The sequence below is a fragment of the Danio aesculapii genome, chromosome 11 (assembly GCF_903798145.1).
Source record: "Danio aesculapii chromosome 11, fDanAes4.1, whole genome shotgun sequence".
In the NCBI taxonomy this organism is placed as follows: Eukaryota; Metazoa; Chordata; class Actinopteri; order Cypriniformes; family Danionidae; genus Danio; species Danio aesculapii.
Window position 1 is genome coordinate 37,770,362 of NC_079445.1, and position 24,194 is coordinate 37,794,555.

Consider the following 24,194-nt stretch of genomic DNA (forward strand, 5'->3'; position numbering starts at 1 on the left):
TTTAAAGCAGTAGAAAATGCTGCACAAGAATAGTTCATTATTAGTTCATGTTAGACAATATAAAACCAAGCGTATTGTAAAGTGTGACCACTTTTATGTACTAGACACTATACTGACTACTTTAATGTCACTGGTAATTCACAGATTTAATCATAACAAATATGTATCAATATTGTTATTACTACTTTAGTTATTTTATCCATCTCAATAGATTGTAATTTTTTTAATACCTTACCTTTAGCTAGGGCGTTACAAATAATAATTTCCTTAGAGTTTTCAAGTTGTAAAAACGTCCACAGAATCGTAGCAGCATTAGTTCTTGTTACCTGTATAAATAAATACAGATACAGTCAGTCATTACAGTGCATATGTAATTATACAACGTATATACAACATTTCCTTTTTTAGCATTTTCTGGATTTCCATAGACAGTTGAATACAAATACCGTGACAGGATTTTACTTCATTTGACATTAGAAAACTCCAAATCCATTTTAAGCTGATATTACTTTTCTAAATGGTAAAATCTGCGTATTAGCCACAAAAGTAATGAAACGTTTAGTTAAAATAATTAAATAGTCCGCAAATTATTTGACTAATTAATAGTCTGAAATTATTTTACATTTGAATGTTTTGATTTCTGCCAAATAAGGGCATTTTCAAGGGGGCAGTGTCTGTGCCCTCTTTGAAAACCAATAGTAGCTTCATTACACTTGTCAGTGTTTGGTATTATTTTGCCATTTCTTCTCAGATCACCATGGACAAAGCTGCACTGAGACTAACTTTATTTGGCCTTCTGTTTACCTGTGTCAACTTTGCTGCAGCAAAGGTAAAATCAATTACAAAAAAAAAAATGTATTTGGAGATATAAGCTACTAATTTTATAATTTTACAAGCTGTTTTCTCAACTTGTGATGATTACATAAAAGTTAATTGCGAGAGAGAAGTAAACAGAACATGGGATAAAATGAAATTATGTGTTTGGATATCTTTGTAAAGAGTTCAGAGTGAATTTAACTTTAAAGATCTAAGTATTGACATTGTAAATAATGACAAATGTAGACTCAACATGTGTAAATAATTGATCATGTTTGAGGAGAAAGTCCACATAAATGGGATTGTTTTGTGTTCTAAAGAAGGGTAATGTCAATATGCTTAACTTGGTGTTCTTGCTGTTGTTATTGCACTAAGAACACTGATATTTGTTCAATTTATGCAGAAAAAAATAGATATTTACAGCTTCCACATCAACTGTACGGTCACCAGCCGCTACGCAACCACAGTCATCACAAGCCGTGTGGCAAATGCTTTGAATAAGTCTCAAGAGGTCCATTTTGAGGTCAAAATACCCAAGAATGCCTTCATTAGTGAGTTCAGAATGTAAGTAAATGTACAATTAATGTCTAAACTGTTAAAATATTCACCCAGTAGTGGTACCAAACTTTTTCTATTCAACTGTGAACATCCACACTTATGTATCTAATAAAAATTAAACTACTAACAATTGTAGAACATTGATTTATAGTCATGATCTGTCTATATGCTAATGATAACACTTAAATTTTGAGCTTTTATCACTATAGAGAATGATCATTTTAAAGGGTATAATAACAATAAAACATTTTTGTTTGTTGCGTCACATTTATACAGATGTTCAGAGTAAACAAACGTTTTAAAAATGTAATTGCTAAAGGGTTAAAAAGTACAGTGAGTAACTTTACAGTAAGCAATAGCCACTTTTATTACAGTCACTATATTAATGTTAGGTTACAAATTCAATAATGTATATTTATTCAAGTATTTTCAAGTGGCCGCGATAACAATATTATTCGTGTTCATTATCATGATATATTGTATTATTGAATATTAACACCTCTAGTTCTGTCTAATAATAATATTTCCTGCTTTTAAATGCTAATAATCTTAATAATAATAATAATAATAATAGTAATAATCTTCTTTTCTGCTCAGGACCATAGAGGGGAAGACATATGATGCAATTGTGAAGGAAAAAGAGGAAGCTCAGCAGGAATACAGTCAAGCAGTGTCTCGAGGAGAAAGTGCTGGATTGGTCAGGTGCTTGTAGTTTTAAAAACAGTTAAATTTTGATAAATGCTATTGTTAAATGTTGTGATACTTGTCAATGTCATGGTCATCAGTTTGATTCTTAGGCATGAGCTGATTATAAACATGCAGGGTGCGAATTACAGGGGGGTTTGTAGGGGATTGACCCCCCTAATTATTGCTTGATCCCCCCTGAATGACGTCAAAACAAAATGAATGTAGAGTTAGCTCTCTAAATAGTGAGAAATACAGTACTCTGCTTGTATCTGTATCTTAAATAATGATATTTTTATTAAAATAATACATATGGCCATGTGTATTTATATGATATATGATATATTTAGGCCATTGTGAAACCAGCAGTTTTAGAGCACCGATAGACATGGTAAGTATTCACAAGGCACGTTTCTAGTAAAGTACTGTAAGTGTTTGTTTCTACATATAGCCTACAAGTAAAGTAAAATTAGCTGTATAGCTTGACCTGAATAAATTTGATGTAATTTAAATAAATACATAAATTTGATTCACTGAAGCATACGCAAGCTAACATTACTGAAAAAGTTGCCCAGCCTCACCTCTGGAGCTGTAGTTAGAAACATAGTTGCTGGCTGTGTTCTATTCTCAGTTTTCCCCCTATGCCCTATTCGTTTAAAACATTCTAACAAAAAAAAAAAAACATTCAAGTCATCACTCTTAGGTGTAATTTGTTTTCAAAGTATTTTTATAATTCAGAGACCTTCATGTTTACATTTATAGTAGGTTATTTATTAGGTATCTTTACTGTAGATGACATGGGCCTGTTGGTTAGAGCATTTCTGCAGTGGTTTGCATGTGTCAAATTGTAAAAATAGACTTAAAAAAAAAAAACAATATCCTACTTAATAATAACAATTATCATTATTAATATTATTATTAAAGTAGGATTTTTTAAATTTCCTAATAAATAATATATATTAAATTTCATTTTTAAATAAATAGCCTCATTATTTATTTATTTACATGAGACTAGAATACATGTTTGCTTTTGTAAGTGATTTTATGTTTTAGATTAGAATATGGCATATTCTCAATAATATTTGTAAAGGAAACATAGGCCCTTATGTGTGTCATTTACATATATTTCAGTTAATATCGAAAACGAGTGCATGTTTTTACCAAAACTGACACAGGATTTTTATAATTTGCAGGTTTTGGGAAACCCTCATGACTACATCGTTCTTTTACAGACCGATGCTGCCGCGAGTTATGTCGTTGTTTGGAAAACGCACCCCATATCGACTTTGATTCTGCCAATTAGAGCTGAACAATATATTGTTTGAGCATTGACATGGCAACGTGTGTATATGCAATAGTCACATTGAAGGATTAGATTATTTATTAAAGATTAAAAGATATTATAAAAAATATTTATACAATGATGACCATGCTGTTTTACATTTGATTGTTCAATTTTTGTACTTGAATACTGTTAGACTCCCCCAAAAAACATAAAGCACAGTTTGTTTATTTAGTTTTGCTTGTAATTTATTATAATTTATGCAGATCCACTGCATAGAAAAGGGTTTGATCATCCTAGTCGATCAAAATGAATGAAATCTTTCCTAATAGAGCTATTTAAATCATCTGGTGAAGTTATATCACAGCAAAACAAGATATCTCAATGTCAGATTTTTCCAATATCGTGCAGTCCTACTGCCAATGTATGTAAAATATAAGATATCATGAATTTCTTTAATATTAAATAAAAGTAATCAAGATCAATAAAATGGACTCTGTTCGCAGTGCTGTTGGACGGACTTTAGAAGACTTTAAAACATCAGTGACAGTGGCTGCAAACAGTAAAGTAACCTTTGAGTTGACCTACGAGGAACTGCTAAAGCGCCGTCTTGGCAAATATGAGCTACTCATCAATGCCCAACCAATGCAGCCAGTGGCGGACTTCAAGGTAAGAAACCGTACAAATATGAATTTACGTTGAGAAATCTGAAAAAAGACTAGGAAAAGTAAAATATGTGTCTTTCATGTGGGTTAGATTGACGTACACATTCATGAGAGCACTGGAATTTCGCTCTTGGAGGTCAAAGGTGGTCTGAACACTAAGGATCTGGCAAATGCAGTCACTACCACCAGAGCACAGGAAGACGTAAGAAATATAAATTATATACATAAATAAAAACCAAAAAGTTTGCTTGGCTGAAATTTGCTGTTGTTTTAGGCATGGGTGAAGTTCTATCCCACTCGTGACCAGCAAAAGAATTGTGACGACTGTACTAAAAATGGTCTCAATGGCAACCTGGTCATTATGTATGATGTTGAAAGAACAAAACAAAGTGGAGATCTCAAGGTATGTAGTGCATTTGAATTTCATCTAGATCAAGAAAAATGGGCAGTATGGTGGCGCAGTGGGTAGCACAATTGCCTCACAGCAAGAAGGTCGCTGGTTCGAGCCACGGCTGGGTCAGTTGGCGTTTCTGTGTGTGGTTTGCATGGTTCTCCACGTGTTGGCGTGGGTTTCCTCCGGATGCTGGATAAGTTGCAGATTAATAAAGGCACTAAGCCAAAAAGAAAATGAATCAAGATAAATTTGTTTATGATGACAACAAAATTTACACTAACAATCATTTTCAGAAAGGATGTGTTCAGACTAGTAGTTCAATTTTCTTGGTTTATTTTAGTCTGGACAAAAAAACGAGATATATGTCCAGTTCCACAAACAGGGCTTAGCTTAAACCAGGTCTTCACCAAATTATGTAATTAAGCATCTTTTATTAAAATGACCTAGAAAATCACATTACTGGTACTATATGTAATGAAACATTTTATTAATGTTTCTGCTATTTATTTTTAGTCAAGATGCAGTTTAGCCTTAAGTTTCTAAAAACCGTGTAATATGTTTAGCCATGACTTAGCTTGTCAAATACATATGCCACAGCCAAATCACCCTGCAGCCCAAGACCGGTTACTCACTGAAGCTAAGCAGGGCTGAGTCTGGTCAGTACCTGGATGGGAGACAACATGGGAAAAACTAGATTGCTGTTGGAAGTGGTGTTAAAGAGGCCAGCAGGGGTCTGTGTGAGTTCTAATGCCCCAGTAAAAGTGAAGGGGACACTATACTGTATGGGTGTGTGTTCCCAGTGTTGGGATGCGGTTGGAAAGGCATCCGCTGTGTAAAACATATGTTGGATAAATTGGCGGTTCATTCTGCTGTGGCGACCCTTGATTTATAAACGGACTAAGCTGAAAAGAAAATTAATGTATGAATAAACCAACCTGCCAGGTGTGAACACATGGTTTGAATATACAAAGTCTCTAAGAAGTCCCATGTTATGTTTTCTTTTTCAGGTTGCAAAAAGCTACTTTGTTCACTACTTTGCACCTACAGATGTTCAGCGCATTCCCAAAAACGTGGTATTTATTATTGATCAAAGTGGCTCTATGCAAGGCAAAAAAATACAGCAGGTACATTTCCATTTCCATCAGTTCTCATTGTGTTTTACTTGCTGAATCATACAAACTAAATGCTTTTTGGCATACATTATTAGACTTCCTGCGGGTTGTAGCTAATATGAGCCTTAAATTTTAGACCCGAATAGCAATGCTGAGGATTTTGAGTGACCTTGCTGAAGATGATAACTTCGGGTTGATCATATTCAGCAGTCACATTCAAGTCTGGAAACCGGAACTACTAAAAGCGACTGCAGAAAATGTGGAAGAAGCAAAGAGATTTGTGAAGGAGATTAGGAGTGACGGAGGTAAAGATATCACCATCAGCTAATTGAACAGAGACGGCGTAGATGAATAAATGAATATGTTTGGAGAAAAAGCTTTTAAAGTAGAAAACCATAGACCAACTGAGACCATTCAACTTTATTTCAGCGGTTTTATTATTTTTGACTGTATAGTGAATGAAAACAATCATTGCCATGCTAGAATCCCACCCCAGTTCAATTAAATGACATTTATTTTATACATTTTCTTTCATTTTAGCTACAGACATAAATGGTGCCGTGCTAAATGCTGTAAACATGATCAACCGATACCCACAAGAGGGATCTGCGTCCATCCTGATCCTGTTGACTGACGGAGACCCCACTAAAGGCACAAAATAAATGATTCACTCATATATGCACTCTTGTATACAGATTAGGGTTTAGGTTAAGGTTATGTTTTGAACATGGATGCAAACAAAACAAATGCAGTACAACAAATCTATTATACACTTCTACTGTGATTTGCAATAGACAGACTCCATCTAATATGTCATAAGGTGTAACAATAATTGGTAACACTTTGGTTTAGGTCACAATTCACAGTATTAACAAACCATTAACTGACACTACTAGCTTAAACTACTTATTAGCTATTTATTAATAGTTAATAAGGTAGAATTTGGGTTTAGGTTTTGGATTCTACTTTATAATGAACAGTTATTATCCCAATAATAGGCAGGTAATAAAACTAGTAGTTAATTGCATGAATTGCGACCTAATCTAGAGTGTTACCTAATAATTTGTATACCAAAACACTCTTCTCAGATCTATTTACATGAAGAATAATTTGGTGTGATTTAAGGATTATAGTTTAGACCCAAAACACTCTTTAATTGCTATTTTACATCTTTATACTTTGCCACTGGCATTCAAAACACTAGATTTGACCTATTTGTCAGTAAATTGTTTGTAAACATTTAAGATGTAATGTATTGGAATATGATAATTTATTATTATTTTTTTTTAAGTGCAGGTCAGAATAAACATGGTTTATGTTCATATAAATATAAATACTGTATATCTGAATGACAATTATTACACCCATATTTCGACATTTCCTTCACAAAAGTTTAGCTTATTATGTATATAAAATCTCTTTTGTAAATTTAACTTAATGTGGACACCAAAACTGTTTAAATGTGTGCAGGATGACCAACTACATACAATATTATATTTTAAGCAGTTTCTTTTTTATTATAATTATGCATAAAAACCTCTTGATTGTAAATTATTTATTTTTTGCAATTCTTTGCGAAAAGGCGAGACCAACCCAGTGAAGATTCAGGAAAATGTGAAAAAGGCCATTGGTGGAAAATATCCTCTGTACTGTTTGGGTTTCGGGTTTGATGTCAGCTTTAAGTTTCTGGAAAAGATGTCATTGGAAAATAACGGCGCTGCGCGCAGAATTTATGAGGATTCTGATGCTGATCTTCAACTACAGGTCAGATATAAACAAAGAAGTTGTTTTTAATGGTCCAACAACTTTGATGTTGAAAAGTTTAAAAAGTGACTTATTTTTTGATATTTATGATATTTTTTTGTAGTTTGAAACAATAAAATGCCTGTATTGGTCAGATAAGTTATGGTACAAAAACAGTAATGAACTCCAGTACTTTTTGTGTATTTCTGTGTACTACATTATTTATTATAAACATTGTTGTTTCAAACTACTGAAAAAAAAAAAAAAGAAACTTTGTTAAGTTGTAATATTATATTTTCAATACCAAAAGTTGCAACCCAGGCTCTTTATGGATACACATCCCTGTCTACATTTCTGGACCGCATAAAAAACATCTCAGAAGGTACATTTTTTTTATTTGCAGTTTTTGTTTTCATGAATCCACCAGAGGCCGCTGTGTATGCTTCATCAGATCTCAAATTTCTCTCTCCAATGCCATTCGTGCCTGCTATTCTCACATAATTCCACCAGAGGCCGCTGTTGACTGACTGACCTACCCACCCACTTTCCTTAAACCCAACCAACAGTGTTTTCAAAAGCAATCCAGAAAAAGAAAAGCCCTCGCAGTTGCCTGAATTTTTTTCTCCACAAATTCAGTTCTTACTAAGTTCTCAACCTGTTATTTACTTGTTTATTTTATTTTTTGGCTTTTGTTTTACCTGCTCTCTGGAACGGTTCTTTGCCGGACTCGAACCCTGCCATCGCAGTCAATTTCGCTCCTACTTCTAAGTCCACTGACTTGCGCGCCAAGCTACAGGGCAAACTGGTGACAGCACTAAGCGGTCAGCTGGTATCACGAAAAGGAACAGAAGCAGGCGGCGGCTTCATACCCCCTGTAGCGTTCATTTAAAGATGAAATGCAGCCATACTTACCTCTGGCTACGTAATTGCGCTCTCCAGAAATGTATTTACCATGATCCTGTGTTAAAAAGTTGTCAGAGCTGAGATCAAGATCCCGTAAATAAAATTAAAATTGTAAATAAATGAAAGATTTGTTCTGTGAATCATATACTAAACGGTTTATTAATGGATAATTTATATTACTTACAGTGCCAACCTGGATTTCAATTCAGCTTTGGTCATTGTCTAGTTTGCCCTTTGTTGTTGCCAGCAGTATTGAATATCCACACAAAACTATCAACACAAAATGTAGCCCTACAGTATATACGTTTTTGGAAATTGCAAATTATGTAGCCAGAGCTATGTATGGCTGCATTTCATCTTTAAAACAAATGCTACGGGGCGGTATGACAGTTTCTTTTCGCGCATACCAGCTGACCGCTTACCTGCATGTGGACAGCTTATCTGCTGTTACCAGTTTGTCCTGTAGCTCGACACGTACGTCGGCGGACTTGAGATGGAGAGCGGAGTTGACCGCGACAACAGGGTTCGAGCATTGGTGTGGTCCTAAAAAAAAGGTGGTGTACTATTACCCACCCAACCCGCCCATGCTGTATTATAATTTTATCTGAACGTTTCAGCGAGACATCATTCAGTTGACTTCGAAAAACAAATTAAGATGAGAGTTAAAAAACATTTGGTATACAGTTAAAGAGGATGCAAATACACGTAAATTAGGGAAGTCTAATCAGCAACACAAGCGAGTATACCGAGGGTATATGAAATTATTGATCCTCAGAAGTCATAATACCCAAACAGCTAGTGGAAAAAAGTAGGCATACTGAGTATACGTGCGTATAGCCCCGACTACACCACTGGGTTCGAGTCCGGTGAAGAACAGTTCCAGAAAGCAGGTAAAACAAAAACAGAAGCCAAAAAATAAAATAAAAAAAGTAAATAACATGGTGAGAATGTGGTAAAATTCAGGCGAGGGCTTTTTTTTCTGCATTGCTTTTAAAACCACTGTCGGTGGGGTTTAGGGAAGTGGGTGGGCAGGTCAGTCTGTGCTTTTTAAAACTTTATTGGTTAAGTTTAGGGAAGGGAAAAGGTGGGGGGATCGGTCGGTCAGTCGGTCGGTCAGTCAGTCAGTCAGTCAATCATTCAGTCAGTCGACTGTGCCCTCTCATGGATTTATATGAGAACAGCAGGCACGAATGGCACTCGTGTGAGACATTTGTGATCTCAAAAAGCGTACACACCGGCCTCTGGTGGATTCTCGAAAACAGAAGCTGCAAAAAAACGTAGCTCATGAGATGTATTTTGCGCGCTCCAGAAATGTATATACTGGTACGTAATCAGAATGAGCCTGAGTTGACTATTACTGCATAAATCTTTACCTTTACTCATTTTATTTTGGTAGAGCTTCTATGAGGAAGTGGCCATGCCACTTTTGACTAATGTCCAGCTTAACTACCAAGGAGTGGCCAATGTTACCCAAACCACTTTCAGCCAGTACTACAATGGATCTGAGATAGTGGTGGCTGGTTATATAACTGATAACAGTTTGGAAAGTTTGACCACTGAGGTCATTGCACTATCGGTAAGTTCACCACTTGTTGACTAACATTTAAAAGAAATAAGTTTGTCCTAAAAAAAAAAAAAAAAAAAAAGATTATTTGTAATTATTTACACAACCTCATATTATTCCAGCTGTTATTCAGTTGTAAGATAGCTTTGTTAAGGTTTTTACTGAAAATCACATGTGAATATAAAAAAATATCTATTTTCTGTATACTAGTGAAATCTACAGAATCCATGATTAGAAAGGGTCAATAAATAATTACAGGAGTTTATTTATTTATTTGATTATTTTACAATTTCTGCTTCTGTTATGTTGTGCTTTTTAAATATTTTGACTCATTTTAGCTTCCAGTCTAATTTTTCTACGCCATTCAGACTAATTTAAACAAACAAGATTTAAATCAATTTAATATGTTGAAGCCATTTAGACATATTTAAGCTTCCATTCCACATGTCAAACCATTCTAACCACATATACTGTAATTCCTCCTGTTAGCCATGTGTTAAATATGCTAACAGTCATTCATTCATTTTCTTTTCGGCTCAGTCCCTTTATTAATCTGGGGTCGCCACAGTGGAATGAACCACCAACTTGTATCCAGCATATGTTTTACCCAGCAGATGTTCTTCCAGCTACAACCCATCACTGGGAAACATCCATACACACTCATTCACACTTGTACACTATATGGACAATTTAGCTGACCCAATTCTCCTATACCGCATGTCTTTGGACTGTGGTGGAAACCGGAGCACTCTGAGGAAACCCACGCCAACACGGGGAGAACATGCAAACTATACACAGAAATGCCCACTGACCCAGCTAGGGCTCGAACCAGTGACTTTCTTGCTGTGAGGCGATAGTGCTACCTACTGTGCCACCGTGCTGCTCCTCAATATGCTAACAATTTAGGGTAATATGTGGTGGTCATGTTAAATGAACGTTAACATTTCTAATACATGCTAACATTCAGAACAAATAATGTACATAAACTGTATGACATGTTTCGAAACATACAAGAAACATGCTAGCAATAAAACATTTTAGCAGTGTACTATGCTTTGTTGGTAACTTGCTGAACATGCTAGTAAAGTGCTAAGACATGCTAGCAGAATTTAGGAAATGGCTAGTATCATCTACTGAAAATACTAAAATCATGCTAGCAACATGGTAATTCATGTTAGTTCATTCTTGTTTGCAAATCTGCAAGTAATATAGTAATATATGCTTTAAGCATTTTTGGACCATCCTACAAACATGCTAAGTCATGTTAGCATGTTTTAGGACTTAACATGCCCTGTTCTCAACAAATATGTCTTCAAATATGGGCTTCATTCTGCGTTTTATGTACATCACTTTGATCAGCCCTTGCTGCTTTAAAAGTGCTCTATAATTTAAAAAACTAAACTTCAAGAGTTCACACTTAGCTGATGATTTACAATAAGCTTGTCTGGCATGCTGTCCCAGGAGAGAACCAGGAGCTCAAGGAATCCTCGAGCCCAGGGCTCCCTTTCGTTTGCGGGGCGAGTGGGAAGATTCAATTCAATTCAATTCACCTTTATTTGTATAGCGCTTATACAATGTAGATTGTGTCAAAGCAGCTTCACATAAAAGGTAACAGTAAATAGGAACAGTGTAGTTCAGTTTGTAGTGTTTAAGTTCAGAAGATTGAGATCAGGTAGACCTCAAAAACTCCCTGGCTTATGTGGCTAAGGTGAACTCCTTTGAGAAGGAAAATACTGATGATGGGAGCTAGACAATAGTGCCCATTTGGCTTAGTCGATGCATATTGGCCAGCGGAGAAATTAAAATGGTTGTGCCCAACTGAGTCTGGTTTCTCCCAAGGTTTTTTTTCTTCACTTTCGCCAATTAGTAAAGTTTTTTCCCTCTCCACTGTCGCCACTGGCTTGCATGATTCGGGATCTGTAGAGCTTCGCATCGTTGCATTAGCTCTTCAGTGTTTGGACTCTCAGTAGTGATTTTTAAACCACACTGAACTGAACTTAAACACTACAAACTGAACTACACTGTTCCTATTTACTATGACCTTTCATGTGAAGCTGCTTTGATACAATCCAAAAGCGCTATACAAATAAAGGTGAATTGAATTGAATATTTTAGGACGGTGGGAGGAAACAGGGAACACGGCAAACCCATGCGGACATGGGGAGAACATGTAAACTCAGCACAGACATGCAAACCCGCTCGGCAAGGACCAGAGCTGGTGGTGTTCTTGCTGTGGGACAACGGTGCTAACCCCTGGGCTGCCGTGCCGCCCAATCTAGTTGAAAAGGGGGGAAGAGAAGGGGAGGAAGGGGGGCTTCTTCCTGCTGAAGATAGTTGTGGAATGATTACTGGGATTATTTATAGTGACAGGAATCATATGATTGGAGGATCATGATTAGCTAATGCGGGACCGGCTGTGGTCAATCATAAGCACGTGATCCTCTCGAAAATAGTTTATAAATAAACTTCTAGAAACATGCTAGCCATAAAACATGATAGCAATCCACTGGAATGTGCTAGCAGTGTGCTAAGATATGCTAGAAAGGTTTCAATTTTCTTTTCTTTCCAGAAAAGCACTAAGGTGGTATATAATGACAGTCTACTCACAGACGATTTCGGAAATGATGGACTTGAACACGGGAACTACATCAGTAGATTATGGGCCTTTCTTACAGTGAAGCAGTTACTGGCGAAAATGTAAATATTCATTCATCTCTACTGTATGCACAAATCGTAGCATTGCAGTTTTCCTAATTACATTTTTCCCCTACCTCAGCATGCTTCTAAAAGGCCAGGAAAAAGACAACGCAAAGAAAGAAGCCCTTGAACTTTCTCTCAAGTACAAATTTGTCACACCACTTACATCATTGGTGGTCACCAAGCCTCAGGAAGACGAAGTGCAGGTTGCGGTCAAACCCAATGAAGAAAAGAGACATTCATCAGGTAAACTGTGTTAGATGAAATAAAGAAAAAACACTGCAGGATATTAATGAATATTATGCCATCCAGCAAAGATGCACACACTCAATAATTTGGCTTATAGCTAAAAAATTTGCTGTTGCATTATTTAATAAATTATAGAGTGCGGACATTTGGTCATTTAAATTAAATTTGGTCCTAGCACCCAACTCAGTAGGAGCGCTGTGATTTATATTTGATTGAATATTATGCCATGAAATCGTACTAATGAGCATTGTTTCTCATGCTTAGGGAGAAAACAAAAGATTACGAACTGGACTGGAATGTTATTAGCAGCCAAACCAGGTATAAGCTATATTTATAGTTTTCCAGTATTTCCAAACACACATCGAAAGGCTTATTTATAAACAACGAAAACAGTTTAAAGTGTTTAAAACTGTGGTTCAGATTTTTATATGAACAAGATTAAACTAAAAAGTGAGCAAATGTGATCATCAGTGTTGAATGAAATGTGATTCATCAACTTTTCATTCATAAGAGTATCCTGAAAAACATATTACATTCATTAATTCATTTTCCTCCGGCTTAGTCCCTTATTTACCAGGGTTGCCACAGTGGAATGAACCAGCAACTATCCCGGCATATGTTTTTAAGCAGCGGATGCCCTTCCAACTGCAACCCAGGACTGGAAAACACCCATACACTCTCGCATTCACACACACACACTCATAAACTACGCCCGATTTCATTAATTCATTTTCCTTCAGCTTAGTCTCAAAGGTCGCCACAGTGTTTTATGCAGCAGATGCTCTTCCAGCTGCAACCCATTACTGGGAAACACCCACACACACTCATTTACACGTTTATACACTTTGGCCAATTTAGTTTATTCAGTTCACCTATAGCGCATGTCTTTGGGCTGTGTGGGAAACCAGAGCACCCGGAGGAAACCCACGCCAACACAAGGAGAACATGCAAACTCAACACAGAAATGTCAGCTGGCCCAGCCGGGACAGTGAGGCAACAGTGCTAACCACTGAGCTGCTGTGCAGCCCACAACATATTACAGTTTACGCAAAAATATGGAGCACAATTGTTTTCAGCACTGAAAGAAATAAGAAGCATGTCTTATTATCAATCAATACATAGGTTTTAGGAAAGAGAGTCATTAATAAATTGTTTGCATGTCTTTTTTTTTAACCCATTTAGGGTATGTTCAGATCAAATTATCAGCATATCCTGGAGTAATGATGCCTAAAAATCTGTGTATTTTCTAAACAGCAATAACATCCGTTTTAAATATCTTGAAATAATAAAAATTATTGTTGTTTATTGTATTTTGATAATGAATGTAACCTTTGAGTGCATAATACAATTTACTCAACACATTTCTCAATCGTACAAACTACAGACTTTAAAATAGTGTTGTAAAATGCACTTTTTTCAACCATAGCAATGCATTGTTTTCATTAGTTTGATGTTAATGTCTGACTTTACTTTTCCACATAGCAGGTAATAGACCTTCTCCTAGGAGCCATGCAAGGCAGCATCCCGGTACAGTACATCTCTTTCATTTATGTTACTTTAAATCGTCACATTGAAATCTCCACTCAGACTTTTGGCTAATTTTGGTCTCATTATAGGTAGCAGAAGCAGACTTAAGAGCTTACGAGTACCCATTCAATATGGTCAGTTTGAGAATGCTGTGTGTGTGTTAATGTTAATAACCATTAAAATAAATATTACAGGTGTTGTACTAAACCAGTGTTTTTATTCTAGGTTTAACAATGAGTTCAAGAACTGTAACTGATTATCATTATGACTTCCTTGATTATGGTACAACTCTACTTTATATTAACTGCCAAAATGTACAGTTGAAGTCAGAATTATTAGCCCTCTCATGAATTTTGTTTTCTTTTTCAAATAATTCTCAATTGATGTTTGAACAGAGCAAAGAGTTTTTCACAGTATGTCTGATAATATTTTTTTTTCAGGACAAAGTCTTACTTGTTTGATTTCAGTTAGAATAATAGCAAAAAAAATGTTGTTTTTAAAAACCATTTTGAGGTCAATATTATTAGCCCCCTTAAGCTATATTTTTTCAGATTGTGTACAGGGCAAACCACTGTTATACAATGATTTGCCTAATTACCCTAACTTGCCTAATTATCCTAGTTAAAGCATCATTATACAATGAAATTAACCTAGTTAAGCCTTTAAATATCACTTTAAGCTGAACTGTAGTATCTTGAAAAATATCTAGTAAAAGATTATTTACTCTCATCATGGCCAAGATAAAAGAAATTAGTTGTCAGAAATAAGTTATTAAAGCTATTACATATGTGTTAAAAGAATCTTCTGTCGTCGCCAGTGGTGTAGTGGTTAGTGCGCCGGCGCATGCACTCTGGTGCTTGCGGCGACCCGGGTTCGATTCCGCCTCGCGGTCCTGTACCGATCCTTCCCCTCTCTCTACTCCCCATGTTTTCCTGTCAATACTCTCTACTGTCCTCTCAAATAAAGGTGACCCCCCCCCCCCCAAAAAAAAAATCTTCTTTCTGTTAAACAGAAATTAGGGAAAAAAATAAACAGGAAGGCTAATAATTCTGACTTCAACTGTATATTTGGTTAATATATATTACTTATTTGTTGCGTTTATTGATCTTGTTTCTTTTTGCTCATGCTTAGATATGGGCTTTCAATTACGAAAAACACCTCAGAAACCTCTGACAACATCACCTCCATGTATGTGGGATTTATTCATTTTATACAGTGTTTTGTACGGTTACATCATATTGTGCTTTTCTTCCTCTCTCTGTCCTGCAGGGAAGAGCATTAGAATCTTAAAATCTTCTGGTAATGCTCAGCCTATTTGTTATGATGTTCCTTTTGCTCTGAATGTCAGACTTCAACAGAATGACCCAACAGGTCAGATATCCACCATTGTACCAGAGCTCCAGGGGCGTAGCGGACATTTAAAAGTGGGGGGGACGGCTGTATGAGATCATACGTTCATATAATTATTAATCACCTGTTTCTAAATGGTCTGTCTCTAAAAGTGAGGGGGACGCATCCCCCCCCCCCCCCAATTGCTACGCCCCTGCAGAGCTCAGTTTAATAAACAGTGATATTTTGTTTTATGCACATTCTCACTGCACTGTTTGTCATTACTCTTCAGAATTCTATATGAATGGAGAGCTTGAGACGATTGGAGGGAATGGTTTCAAACAAATTGTCATTTTTTACAAACCGAATCACCAGCTTCGACTCAGCACTACTATAATTGACTACTCTTATGGGTCGGAGTCTAAGACGTTTTCATGGGATCAAGAACTCACCCACCATGAGACAGAACAGTAATATTTTAACTATGAACAAATGCATATATTGTTATAATTTTATGCATTTTTAAGATTTACAAAATATTCTGGCAACCCTCTTTATTATTTTTAATCTTATTACAAGCAAATTATGTCAATTTAGACCCATACACACCTAGAAAAATATGTATTATATGTTTTGGCAACCCTTTTTATTATTATTAATCTTATTACAAGCAAATTATGTCCATTTAGTCCCATTCACATCAAGAAAAATATGTATTGTACGCTCTGGCAACCCTCTGTATTATTATTATTAATCTTATTACAAGCAAATTATGTCAATTTAGTCCCATATACACCTAGAAAAATATGTATTATATGTTTTGGCAACCCTTTATATTATTCTTATTCTTATTACAAGCAAATTATGTCAATTTAGTCTCTATCACATCAAAAAAATATGTATTGTACGCTCTGGCAACCCTCTTTTTTATTATTAATCTTATTACAAGTAAATTATGGTAATTTAGTTCCATTCACACCAAGAACAAAATGCATTATTGTGGTTCTCACACCAGTGGAAAGTAATTATCTGTTTTTTTAAAGGAATGTTCACTCAAAACTAACAATTGGCCATGATTTTGATGACTTTTCATTAACTTTTCAGTAAAACATAAAATACAAGTTAAAGTTGAAACTTTTTGTTTGCTTATAAAAATCAATGTCAACAGTTCCCGGCTACCTTTGAGAGTTAAAAAAGGTTTACAGGTGGAACAAAATTAATACCAACAACTACAGCGGCGAAAATAAGTATTGAACATGTTGCCATTTTTCTCAGAAAACATATTTCTAAAGGTGCTATTGACTTGAAATTGTCACTGGATGTTGGTAATAACCAAATAAATCCATATAAGCAAAGAAAACAAATCCAATGAGTTTACAAATGAAGTAATGCATAATAAAATGAAATGACACATGAAGAAAGGGAGTTGTAGAAAGGCAGTGAAAGCCCAGACAGCAGCTGAAATCTCTCAGTAGTTCTTTAGCAACTCTCAACCCTTAGTTGTTGTAAATAAACTTTAGCTGCTTCAGTCCAACATCTACATTAGCAGGATGAAGAAGATAAAACCAGGCAGGACATTTCAGCAAGACAGTAATCCAAAACACAGCCAAGGAAACCCCCAAATGCTTTCAGAGTAAGAAAATCAAGCTGTAGAATGGCCCAGCCAATCACCTGACTTTAATCCAATAAAAAATACAAATTAAATGTCAGATTTGATAGACAAGACCCACAGCACCATCAAGATTTTTACACTGTTGAAGTCTGTTTAAAGCTCACACCTGAGCAATGCATGTGACTTCAGTCTCCATATGAGAGGCAACTTTAAGTCTACTTTTTTTGACTCTCAAAGTGCTAGAAGTCATTGACTTTTATGTTGTGAATTGCCAGGAACCATGTTTTCAGCCAAAGATTCTACTAAAAACATGTTGATAGGCTTCTAGGAAAATGATTGCAATATTTTTCCTGTTATTTTTGCTATAGTTAAACAATTAGACTGTGGTTATTATAGCTAATAATAACAATGATTGTCTTTACTCTGACCTCAGTGTATCTCTGGTTCTGAGGAGTAATGAAATGGACATTACGATGGGAAACATGCGCATTGTCATTCTTCTTCATAAAGAAGATGGTAGTGTTTTTCTCTGGCCTGCAGTTCGACAGCAGCCAAAAGATGTCAGTTCATCTGGCATTTTAGGTAAGAGAGTCACTAATCAAGCATTTACAGGTGAAGTCAGATTTATTAGCCCTCCTGAATTATTAGCCCCCCTGTATATGTAATTCCCCAATTTCTGTTTAACGGAGAGAAGATTTTTTCAACACATTTTTAAACATAATAGTTTTAATAACTCATTTCTAATAACTGATTTATTTTATCTTTGCCATGATGGCAGTAAATAATATTTGACTAGATATTTTTCAAGAATCTTCTATACAGCTTAAAGTGACATTTAAAGGTGTTACCAGGTTAATTAGGTTAACTAGGCAGGTTAGGGTAATTAGGCAAGTTATTGTATAATGATGGTTTGTTCTGTACAAAATATTGCTTAAGGGGGCTAATAATATTGACCACAAAATGGTTTAAAAAAGAAAAAAAAAATGCTTTTATTCTACCCGAAATAAAACAAAAAAAGACTTTCTCTAGAAGAAAAAATATTATAGAAAATACTGTGAAAATTTAATTGCTCTGTTAAACATCATTTGGGAAATATTTGAAAAAGAAATAAAAAATTCACAGTAGGACAAATAATTTTGACTTCATCTGTATATGTAATGTATCAACCAATTAAGTGTATGTTTACATAAAAACAAGGTTGTTAAAACAAGACTATGTGAAAATAATTGCTGTATTGTGCATGCATATGCATGCTAGGCAGAATAAGGTACATTAACAGAATGGTCATTTTGTTAAAATTACAAAAAGGTAAAGAAACTGTTCATGTTTCCACACATATGGTCCTGTTTTCTGGCATTTGGTTTGTATTTGCTCATTCCTATAGACTGAACACATACTACACATCAGTGTTTCCCAACCCTGTTCCCGGAGGCACACCAACAGTACATATTTAGTTTGTCTCCCTTATCTGACCCATTCGTGTTAGGTTTTGGGGTCTTTTCTAATGTTCTGCTGAGTTGATTCAGGTGTGTTTGAAGAGGGAGAGGTAGAAAATGTGTACTGTTGGTGTGCCTTCAGGAACAGGGTTGAGAAACACTGCTACACGTACACACAATGTCACTGTTTTCACAAAATCATATTTTTGTGGTTTACTTTTAAAGGACGATGGCAGAGTTTTCAAAACATGCACCTTTAAATCAGTTTAAACTAAAAACTAAATTTAGTTTAAAGGGAACCTATTGTGCCCCTTTTTTCAAGATGTAAAATAAGTGTTTGGTGTCCCCAGAGTGTGAAAATACAGTTCAAAATAGCCCACACATAATGTTTTATAACTCTTTGAAACCTCCCCTTTTAGTCTTTGATCAAAATTGTGTCGTTTTGGTGACTGTTTCTTTAAATTCAAATGAGATTGTGCTCCCAGACCTATGGGTGGAGCAACAGATGCCTATGCATTACCACAGTGGCAGATTAAAAACAGGACTAATGTTATCTCTGTGAAAAACTGAAACTGTATATGTCTAAAGAAGTGGCTCAGAAGAAGGCAGTCTATGGAGACTCCAGTGTTCAGTTGTGGATCCTAATACTCAACATTTATAATGCCTCTTAGTTTCTGATATTATCTTTGGGGGGTACAGTGTGAATGAAACTCTAATGGTGGAAGGCTGCTTCTCACTTAGGGCTGTTTATGCTAATGAGCAGTGGTGTAAAGTAACAAATTACAAATACTCAAACTACTGTAATTAAGTAGTTTTCTCAGGAATTGTAATTCACTAAGTAATTTAAAAAATGTGTACTTTTACTTTCCCTTGAGTACATTTTTAGTGCAGTATTGGTGCTTTTACTACATTACTTACCTTCAATCTGCAGTCACTACTTTATTTTTTCTTGTCTACAAGGATTAGAAAAATCAGTACTGTGATTCCTGTCAAATCAAATCACACATAGAAGGTAAATCACATCATAATGAACTACCTCAAGACATGGGTGCAGCAAACAGTTGCAGCAAACTGTTTGGAAACTTTAAAAGTGTCCAAGAAGATGTCCAAAATCTTTACACGCAATGACCATGAGACTGTTTAGATGCATGTCACTGATGAGAAGATGACAGATGTCTACTATATGATGACCGAAATGGACTTAAACAACCAGCAGGCACTAGACATCAACATGATGTTAAATCGATGTTGTACTTCAACGTCATGGAGACGTTGCATTTTGTTTGGAAATGAAAATCAGCTTGATGTCAGAACTCAACGTCAGGCTAACGTCACTGTCCAACGTCCAACCTAAAATCAACCAAATATCAGTGTCTAATGATGTTACAGCTTAACGTTGTGTGGACGTTACCAATATGACATCTATCAGACGTTGGATTTTGGTTGCCATATCTGACGAATAAATGTCAGTTTTTGACGTCAATATGATTTAAGATGTTGGCTCGACATTGGATTTTGGTTCTCTTCTAACATAACCTAAAAATCAACCAAATATCAATGTCAGTTGATGTTGTTATTTGTGATCAAAATAACGTTGTCCTTAGACACTGGCTTGACATTGAATTTTGGTCACCTGACGTCACGACCTTAATCTAACCTAATATTAACATCTTAAGACGTTGTGTGCATGCACTACATTTTTTAAGCAAGTAATGGTACTTTTACTTAAGTATGATTTTTCAGTACACTTTCCACCACTGCTAATGAGGGAGAGATCATCACTCATAGGTGGTGCTTTCCCCCCTCTGATGACACAAACAAAGGGAGAATATATACAGGGTGTTTCTGAAGACTCTTTTAATCAAGTCCAATTATAAAAAAAAAAATTAAATTAATTATATTTTACCGTTAGAGGCTGACTATATTCACACTATAACCGCACAACTGTGTTTAAACCCCTTATAATTTTTGCTCAATAGGTCCCCTTTAAATTGTTGTCATCTCATTGTACCTTTAATCTCCACTGTGTTGGCCTGTTAATGATAATATTGTGGTTATTTTACACCAGCACTAGTAACACTGGTCTGTAAATAATATTTTAAGGAGAAGCTGAGATTTTATATGAGGTGATTCCGGGAACGCAAACACCAATGCTGAAGCTGAAGGACCAGGAAGTGAAGGCATCTTGGTAAGTAATAAATAAATAAATTAATATAGTGTGACAAGTAACTAGCTTAGGCATTAAATATTGGCTATAAAATCCCAAAAATGTAATTATCAAAAGGTTATGACAACATATGTTTTATGTTACTTATTTTAGGTAACATTAAGTAACACAACTTATTTTATGTTACTTGTTAATTAGCTTATTTTAATAACTAAATCATGATTTAACATACTTTTTCTAGTCATGCAAATTTTAATTTGATGCGTTAAGTCAGTTTAATTGATGTACATTGAAGTGACTTAAAGTTATTTTGATTCAACTTAAAAATTTAAGGCAGCAACAAATATTCATAGTGTACATTACTAACTATTAATAAGTATAGATTAAGAGTTTATTAGGGTAAAGCTTGTTATAAATATATTTTTATCATTGTAATGTTTTACATGCATTTTATTTAAATAAATTGTCTGCTTTAAGTAACAAAAATTAATATTGTGTTAAACAGCCATTACATATCATGACGATATAAGAAAGTCATTATAAGTGATTATGAATGCATTATAATGCTTTAACCTCCTAAGGCCCAAGGTGTTTTTTAACATGCATTTTTTTATTTCTCTTCGCTATTTGGGCTTATTCATTCATTCATTTTTTTTTTCGGCTTAGTCCCTTTATTAATATGGGGTCGCCACAGCGGAACGAACCGCCAACTTATCCAGCACATGTTTTACACAGCGGATGCCCTTTCAGCCTCAACCCATCACTGGGAAACCCATACACACTTATTCGCACACATACATACACTATGGACAATCTAGCTTACCCAATTCACCTATACCACATGTCTTTGGACTGTGGGGGAAACCGGAGCACCCGGAGGAAACCTACGCAAATGCAGGGAGAACATGCAAACTCCACACAGAAACACCAACTGACCCAGCCGAGGCTTGAACCAGCGACCTTCTTGCTGTGAGGCGACAGCACTACCTACTGCGCCACTGCGTTGCCTATTTGGGCTTATTAGAGCCTAATTAGAATAAAAACCTAAGTAACATCTTTTGATACGATGTAGTTTTAGAGAAAGATGATGTCCATATATGTGGACTCGTGGTCCGAATTTACATAAAACACTTTTTCCTGAATGTTTTTAAAGCATATTTAACATAGAAACATTTTTTTTTAACTTGCTTTGACTATCAGAGAGTAAAAACTATTTTTCTTTTCATATTTTGGACAGTTAAAAATAGTGTTTGGGACATTTCATATGCTGCATAACAGTTGCAGGATGACACTGAATGTCTGTAACAAAATATAAAACATTCAAAGTATTTTAAATAGCCACTTAAGAGCTAAAATGTGCTGTCCACATATGTGGACACTCAAGCCCTAGGATGTTATGGTACCCCTGTTGAAAAATCCATCTTAAACCAGCCTAGGCTGGTTGGCTGGTTTTAGCTGGTTCACCAGCCTGGTTTTAGAGGGGTTTTGGCCATTTCCAGGCTGGTTTCCAGCTATTTCTAGCCTGGTCTTAGCTGGTCAGGCTGGAAAATGACCAGCTAAATCCAGCTAAAACCAGTCTGACCAGCCTGGTTTAAGCTGGACATAGTTGGTTTTGGCTGGGCTCCCAGCCTGCCTAGGCTGGTCAAGCTGGTTTTAGCTGGTCATCTCCTAGCCTGACCAGCTAAGAAACGGCTGGAAATGGCTGGAAACCAGCCTGGAAGTGGCCAAAACCCCTCTAAAACCAGGCTGGTCGACCAGCTAAAACCAGCCGACCAGCCTAGGCTGGTTTCAGCTGGTTTTTTCAGTAGGGACAGTATGCAATAAGATTAAAGAATGTAGAATATAGTATATAATAGGCATTAATATCTACTCATAATTATCCAATATACAAAATATTAAGCAATTATAACTGTGTGAGAATTGGTCCCCATACTAAAGATTTAATAGCACATCATAAAGCTCTTCAAATGTTTAAAAGACCACTTTCCCCCCTTTATTTCTAGCAAATCATCAAAGTAAAAGATGAAAAATATGATGTAGAATAGCACAATAGTGTCTTAAAGAAAAGAATATTAGACATAAAACAATGGGATATATAGTCTATAATAACTTAAGTGGCTACAATTATGTTTGGTATTACTATACTGTCGTTATGATTATTAATGAAATGACACAAAACATGGTATTATGCATACATTATAACAAAGTAGGAATACCCTTATAATGCATTATAAATAAAGTCTTCATAGAAAGTGTTACTGAAATCTCTTATAATCACCAAGTTGATTTTTATTAAAAAATACATTTATTTTAAATTTTGCATTTATTTACATGACTTTATTGTCGCACAATTCTTCAGAAATTTGGTACTCGATTATTTAAACCTTTGACTGGTATTGTACATGCAGCTGAACTTCCATAAACCGCCATTTTGCATGTATTTCTTATAAAATGTATTTAAAGTAAGTGTCCACTGTTTATTTTAGGGTGACAATGAAGGACTACAGGCTTCCTGCTGCTCCTGTCGTTGGTTGTTGGCTTGTCCCGTTTGAAGCTGTCACGCAGAAGACGATCTCTGATTTTGCCATCACTCAGCCATAGATTCAGCACAACTTACTATAACAGTCATATCAACCATTACCATCTGACCTATTATCTAGTCTGTATTATGGTCACTGTTATCGCTTAAAAAGCTGTGAAATCTGCAGGATGCTTTCATAATGTGCAAAATGTCACATTATTAGGATACTTTTACACAATGTTAGGATTAAGTCTAACATTGTCTATAATGTTTTGCTTTAGGGTGCAGAAATTGTCAGTTTTTTAATTGTATCTATTTGTCAGACTGTATCTTTGAATGTTTATGAATGTGTCTTTACCCAAAAATATGCAACTGGGCTTAATCTGGCAAACGTCATACATCAGCAATTAACATTACTTATAAACGTAGCCATGTATACACAGTAACACTTTAATTGGTGCTGATATCATTTTTAAAATGTGCATGTTTTGTGGTTCTGTCTAATAATAAAAGCTTAGCATCAAACATCTAACGTAGAGTGTTTTCAAATGATTTAGATAATTCACAGTTGAAGTCAAATATAAGTTAAAATGTTTTTTTTTCTCAAAAATTTCCCAAGTGATGTTTATTGGAGCAAAGAAATTTTCACAATATTTCCTATAATCTTTTTTCTTCTAGTCTTATTTGTTTTATTTTGTCATGGAGGAGTGGAGAGCATGGGACTGACTCCTGAAAGACCCCAGTGACAGACGAGTCTCCACATTGATTCCGTGGGCCAGCATGAACCCCTGCCGGTGACCTACTCGCACCTGCAGCTTCTTCATGATGGACGTCCGGTGTTCTCCAGCCTCCAGCACCTAGACTGCAGCTCTGCACATCAAGTTTGACCAGAGGAGAAATGGTCGCCTGGTTTCTCTTGAGGTTTTTTTCTTCAC

The 24,194-nt window shown here is 35.6% G+C and overlaps 1 protein-coding gene across 2 annotated transcripts; it reads left to right on the plus strand.

Moving 5' to 3' along the window:
* The first annotated feature begins 733 nt into the window (after positions 1–733).
* On the plus strand, positions 734–23,791 carry itih3b.1 (inter-alpha-trypsin inhibitor heavy chain 3b, tandem duplicate 1). Of its 2 annotated transcripts, none has more exons than XM_056468704.1 (23): positions 734–829; positions 1,220–1,380; positions 1,972–2,076; positions 3,847–4,009; positions 4,097–4,207; positions 4,280–4,408; positions 5,407–5,523; positions 5,648–5,816; positions 6,052–6,162; positions 7,094–7,275; positions 9,554–9,733; positions 12,291–12,418; positions 12,498–12,664; positions 12,932–12,985; positions 14,150–14,194; positions 14,284–14,328; positions 14,420–14,476; positions 15,326–15,382; positions 15,464–15,565; positions 15,816–15,993; positions 17,569–17,717; positions 20,675–20,759; positions 23,225–23,791. In XM_056468704.1, exons 1-23 carry the CDS (start codon positions 758–760, stop codon positions 23,337–23,339), a joined length of 2,682 nt encoding a protein of 893 aa, XP_056324679.1. In that variant the 5' UTR covers positions 734–757; the 3' UTR covers positions 23,340–23,791. The 2 variants fall into 2 exon arrangements, with proteins under 2 accessions (XP_056324679.1, XP_056324680.1); XM_056468705.1 differs by having other exon boundaries at positions 14,153–14,194.
* Positions 23,792–24,194: the final 403 nt, after the last annotated feature.

Coding starts and splice junctions, on each gene's coding strand:
- itih3b.1 (XM_056468704.1), top strand. CDS start 758: ATGGACAAAGCTGCACTGAGACTAACTTTATTTGGCCTTCTGTTTACC. Junction 830..1,219: donor TCAACTTTGCTGCAGCAAAG/GTAAAATCAATT, acceptor CAATTTATGCAG/AAAAAAATAGATATTTACAG. Junction 12,419..12,497: donor AAGCAGTTACTGGCGAAAAT/GTAAATATTCAT, acceptor CCCCTACCTCAG/CATGCTTCTAAAAGGCCAGG.